At 45.9% G+C, this 4,689-nt stretch overlaps 1 protein-coding gene across 1 annotated transcript; it reads right to left on the reverse strand.

Moving 5' to 3' along the window:
- Positions 1-778: 778 nt before the first annotated feature.
- Positions 779-4,010, reverse strand: RPS15A (ribosomal protein S15a). The gene is made up of 4 exons (XM_009069247.1): positions 3,805-4,010; positions 3,601-3,680; positions 2,093-2,178; positions 779-914 (listed from the first exon to the last, which is right to left on the reverse strand). The coding sequence occupies exons 1-4, from the start codon at positions 3,935-3,937 to the stop codon at positions 821-823; spliced, it is 393 nt and encodes a 130-aa protein (XP_009067495.1). The 5' UTR covers positions 3,938-4,010; the 3' UTR covers positions 779-820.
- Between the last annotated feature and the right edge of the window lie 679 nt (positions 4,011-4,689).

Genomic DNA, 4,689 nt, shown 5'->3' on the forward strand with positions numbered 1-4,689 from the left:
TTATCTTAAAACACCAATAGCAAAATAAGCCTATTCTTTCCATTGGTGTCTGTTATTTCTGTTGTCTTCAATTGGCAGAACACAAACACCAACAACTCATTCAACAGTATTCCCTCCCCCTAAGTTCACAGAGCCTTATTTCCTCACCCTGGAAACAAAGAAATCCCAGTTACATCTTCACATCAACATGCAAAGCATCCTCACAGCAACTACTCTACTCAAAACTCTGGTGTCTCAAAGGACTTTCAGAGCAAAAACTTAAAAGAAAATAAAGGTTATTCACCTCTCTACATGAGTTACTCCTTATGGATGGACGTGAAACAAGTTTGTGATCCAAAACCAAACTTCAACCATCTTAAGTTATTCCAGAATCCCGCATCCCATGACTTTTTTAACCAAAACAAGGAAATACCTTCTGGCATCTCCTCTTATTGAGCCAAAATGTAAAGCTCCAGAGTCACACACAGGTAATTGTGGAGCACACATACTGAACACGCAGGAGGTGACACCATACAGGAGAGCTGTGTGTGCAGGTTGGCATCAGAGATTGCTCCACTGAGGCTCTCCTGTTCAGCAACCCCAAACTGTCATTCCAGTGACACCTGTTAACAGTACATTGTACCATTAACAGAAATAAAACTGTGACCAGGGATAGTGTAGAACCCAAACATCATTTGGAGTGGAGCTGGAACTTGAGCACTCCTGCAGCGCTGTCTGTTACAAGCACTCTCACGGGCAGTGTTTGAAGCCATTAAAATATCGACTGGAAACACCAGAGTCCATTTGAACAATTTATTAGTATCCTCTTTTTTTACAAGTTTTAGAAAAAGAATCCCAGGATTTTGCCTCCTGTGTGTTTTCGCCTCGCCTCCTCGTGGTCCATGATGCCAGCTGAGGTTGTCAGTACAATGTACCTGTCAACAAAGAGCAAATGTTCAGTTTGTTGCTCTGTTCCACATTAGTGCAGAGCTGACAGCACCCACTTCACCTCTGTGTGACTACAGCATGACCTGTTTCTGCTGGAACAGGCCTAATGCAGTGCAATTGGGTAATCAGACAGTGAAAAGCAGCTCCTCTCAGAAGCACAGCCCTGCAGCACACACAGGGCACAGACAGATTTCTGCTCTCCCAACACTGTCTGTCTCCTTGCACATTCCCACTGTGCAGTGCATTCAGCTGCTGCAGCCACAGCAGCTCTGTGGTTTCTCGACAAACTCCACTTATACCTTACACAGAAGCTGTTCTCCAGCACAGGCAGAGCTGCCATGGTGCTAGACAGCTCAGCTTCTCAGTCCTGACCTGCTGATGCAGGTGAGGGGCTGCATCTGGACTGACACCTGCAGCAACTTTAGTCACTGCTAATGCCAACATCTGGACTAGCAGCACACCTCATCCACACTGCTGCATGTCTGAAAACTTCTTGTCCCACCACTCTAAAAATACTCCTTAGAATCCCAGGCACAGCACACACAGTAGCTCTATAGGTACAGCTGAGGCAAGAGCTTCTTGCTAGAGCTTTGTAAATGGAAATTACAGAGCTGCTAATCCTGCCTTTGACAGGACAGACTGCCTGAGGTCCTGGAGACTCTTACAGCTCTGCCATCCTGGTGCACTGGATTTACTGCTCCTGACTCTGTGCATTTTGGGAAGGAAAAATACACTGCATGACAGTAAGATCATCTGTGTTAAGCAGGTTTGTTTAACAGACACTGTGTCTCTGATCAAGGATCAGCTTATAAGCAATCAGGACATTTGCATTCCAATAGTACAACCTCCTTCCAGTACCTGTAACTTACATGACTCCTCCCCCATTTATAAATGGCCACTAACAAAAATAAATAAGCAAGAGAAAAGTCCTATCTTCCAGTAAGCTCTAGAAATGGTGACACAAGGATTTAGTGAAGCCAAGCAGAAACAGGTCTTTGCTTAGCAGTGCCCCTTTAGAACTGGTTAAAAAGGGCATTTTATGGAAGATGGGTTTTCAGACTGGTATATACCTCCAGACTGATCAGAGGAACGGTGTCAGGTGAGTCTAACTCAGGCAGTTTGCAGGGGTAACCACCCCCCACATCTGACTCTCCCTCACACTTACCCAAACTGACGTGAAGGCAGCAGGTTGTTCTGCCACTTTTCCAAGTCCTTCAGCTGAACATCAAATCTGGGACTGATTACACCACACTGCAAAACAGAATTCCATGACAGACTGAAGAACTTTACAAACTGGATTTGCACATCTATCAACCCAACTCACTGGCTGAAGGACTTTAACCACTGCAGTTACACACACTACAGAGTGAGAAGCAACACCTGCACCCAGCTGAGAGTCTCACACACAGCAACTATTCAGCAGTTACTGCCTTAGCCTCATCCCCGCCTCCTCCTAACTGGACTGACACTGCTGCTGAAGCTGAACTAACCAAGTAATGCCTAGACCTGGAAGAGAATAAAAGCACACTAAAATATCAGCAAAAATCCTGTGATTACTCAGGGATATTCCAGCTCTAACCACCATACACAGCAAAAAAAAATAGATGTAGATTTTAATCTGGGGAAACTAACAAGCATGAAAGTTACCAAAATTTTCAAGTTAATCCTATTACTGGTTCTGACCAGCACTACCCACCTCCAGTTACCTCACTGGCTCTAATTATCTTAAGTATCCAACACCAAACCAGAAGAACACCTTCCTGCATGGATGGACACTGTTCTCCAAACAACTGTTCCTTTACTGCAATTATTGAGAGAAAATTACATCCAGCTGCACCCCAGAAGATCCACTATGCAATCATCCTTCAAGAGTTCAAGAACACCACAGTCACACCTGGCATATACTACTTTTGTTACAGACACGTAACACTAGTAATTTGGGGGTGTCAGAATTCTCTGCCTTGTACACTCAAGCAACTTCCAGCTGCAGTATTTATTCACTGTGGAGACAGCTCCCAATATATTTTGACCAAGTAGGTTTTGTATTTCTTTACTAAAGAGCCACTTCTCACTTGAACAGCTTAACTGGAAACAAGGATACACAGCAAGTTATTACATGACAGACAGCTCAGTATCTTGAGACAAAAGTATTTTAAACATTTCCAAAACACATGAATGCCTCATGTGCCCCAGGAACTTAAAAAGCACCAATTCCTTTAACATCGATCTTTCCCTCAGCTGCCACAAGAGCCCACCTGGCAGCAGGAGAAAGGCTTCTCCTCCCAACATCTACAGGTATCAAACATCAACTGGAGAGCCAACTCAGCTCCTGTCTCTTAAGATAAAACTTCCACGTAACTTAAACATCAAAGAAACTGAGAAACCACTAAGCAGCCAGAAAGCCTTTGAAGAGAGAAAAATACACAGCACTTGCAAGCAACTTCCCTGGAATGTGTCTGACATATTCAGAGTTTCAAAGAGATGTAATTAGTGACCTACACCACTGTGAATCTGGACAAATTAACCAGTGATAAACAGTGATAATACCCATGTTACTCCCACGTACAATGACTCAACCAATACAACCTTCTTCACAATTATTTCAGAAATGAAGGAAAAAAGTCTCATGTAAATCCCTCCCTAGAGAAACAACTTCAGGAAGACAAATCCTACCTTGTTGAGTCTGCCTGTGAGGTTCACAACGATCTTCCCAGCTCTGTGGTCATCAATTATCTCAAATTCACCAATGTAACCTGCAGAGACCAAAAATATCAAACATGCAACACTTAGCTGCGATGACACTGGTTCAAGCACCTTGATTTAACTGAAGCAGAGCCCAGAGGGCTGAGCAGGGTCAGGCTGAGCCCTGGGACTCACCGTGCTTCATCATGACGGTGAGGAAGCGCACGATGACCTTGGAGCACGGCCGGATCAGGACTTGGCGTTTGCCTCGCTTCTCTGCATTGTTGATGCTCTTCAGAGCATCAGCCAGAACATTCATGCGCACCATGGTGCCTGAAGGGACAGGAGACAGTTATAGGCAGCAGGACCCAGCACAGACACACTGAGCAACTTCTTTTAGGGTCAGTTTTAGACCTAAAACTTTCACAACTGGCAGAAAGTTGCATTAAACCAGAGAAACATTCTCAGGCTAAATAAGAGAATCAGATCACACACTCAGCTATGGTCAAGGGCAGTCATAACTGCCACCACAGGTCATAGAATCATAGAATTTTAAGGGCGGGAATGAACCTTACAGACTATCTAGCCACAGCTCCCTGCCCTGGGCAGGGACACCTCCCACCAGAGCAGGTTGCTCAAGGCCTCATCCAGCCTGGCCTTGAACACTGCCAAGGCTGGGGCAGACACAGCCTCCCTGGGCAATCTGTGCCAGTGTCTCACCAAAGGTCAGGACATCTGACACACTCAGTCCAACTTGGCTTTATGGCCATGCCCACACGAGGGTTTCAAAACCAGCACCCAGGCACCATGTCAACAGTGACACCTTCCGTGGGTAAATCACATTGGCTTCGAGCTCAATTCTGCAGGATCAGCCTGCAGGAACAGGCTGATCCGCTGAGTGCAGGTATCCAGTCTGACAGTTGCTGCCCAGTGTGACCCGTGCAGGGCTGGAGGATGCACACACACCCCAGCGCTCTACAAAGGGAATACAACACCAGCTCCTGCACGCCGGTGGAAAGGGCAACAGCCTCGAACTGCTCCGGAGCACAGCAAGGTACCACTGGCACTGCCGCGCTGCCA

This window comes from Acanthisitta chloris, unplaced genomic scaffold (assembly GCF_000695815.1).
Source record: "Acanthisitta chloris isolate BGI_N310 unplaced genomic scaffold, ASM69581v1 scaffold19722, whole genome shotgun sequence".
In the NCBI taxonomy this organism is placed as follows: Eukaryota; Metazoa; Chordata; class Aves; order Passeriformes; family Acanthisittidae; genus Acanthisitta; species Acanthisitta chloris.

Coding starts and splice junctions, on each gene's coding strand:
- RPS15A (XM_009069247.1), bottom strand. CDS start 3,937: ATGGTGCGCATGAATGTTCTGGCTGATGCTCTGAAGAGCATCAACAAT. Junction 2,179..3,600: donor TCACAGGCAGACTCAACAAG/GTAGGATTTGTC, acceptor TCTGTTTTGCAG/TGTGGTGTAATCAGTCCCAG. Junction 915..2,092: donor CTGCCTTCACGTCAGTTTGG/GTAAGTGTGAGG, acceptor CTTTGTTGACAG/GTACATTGTACTGACAACCT.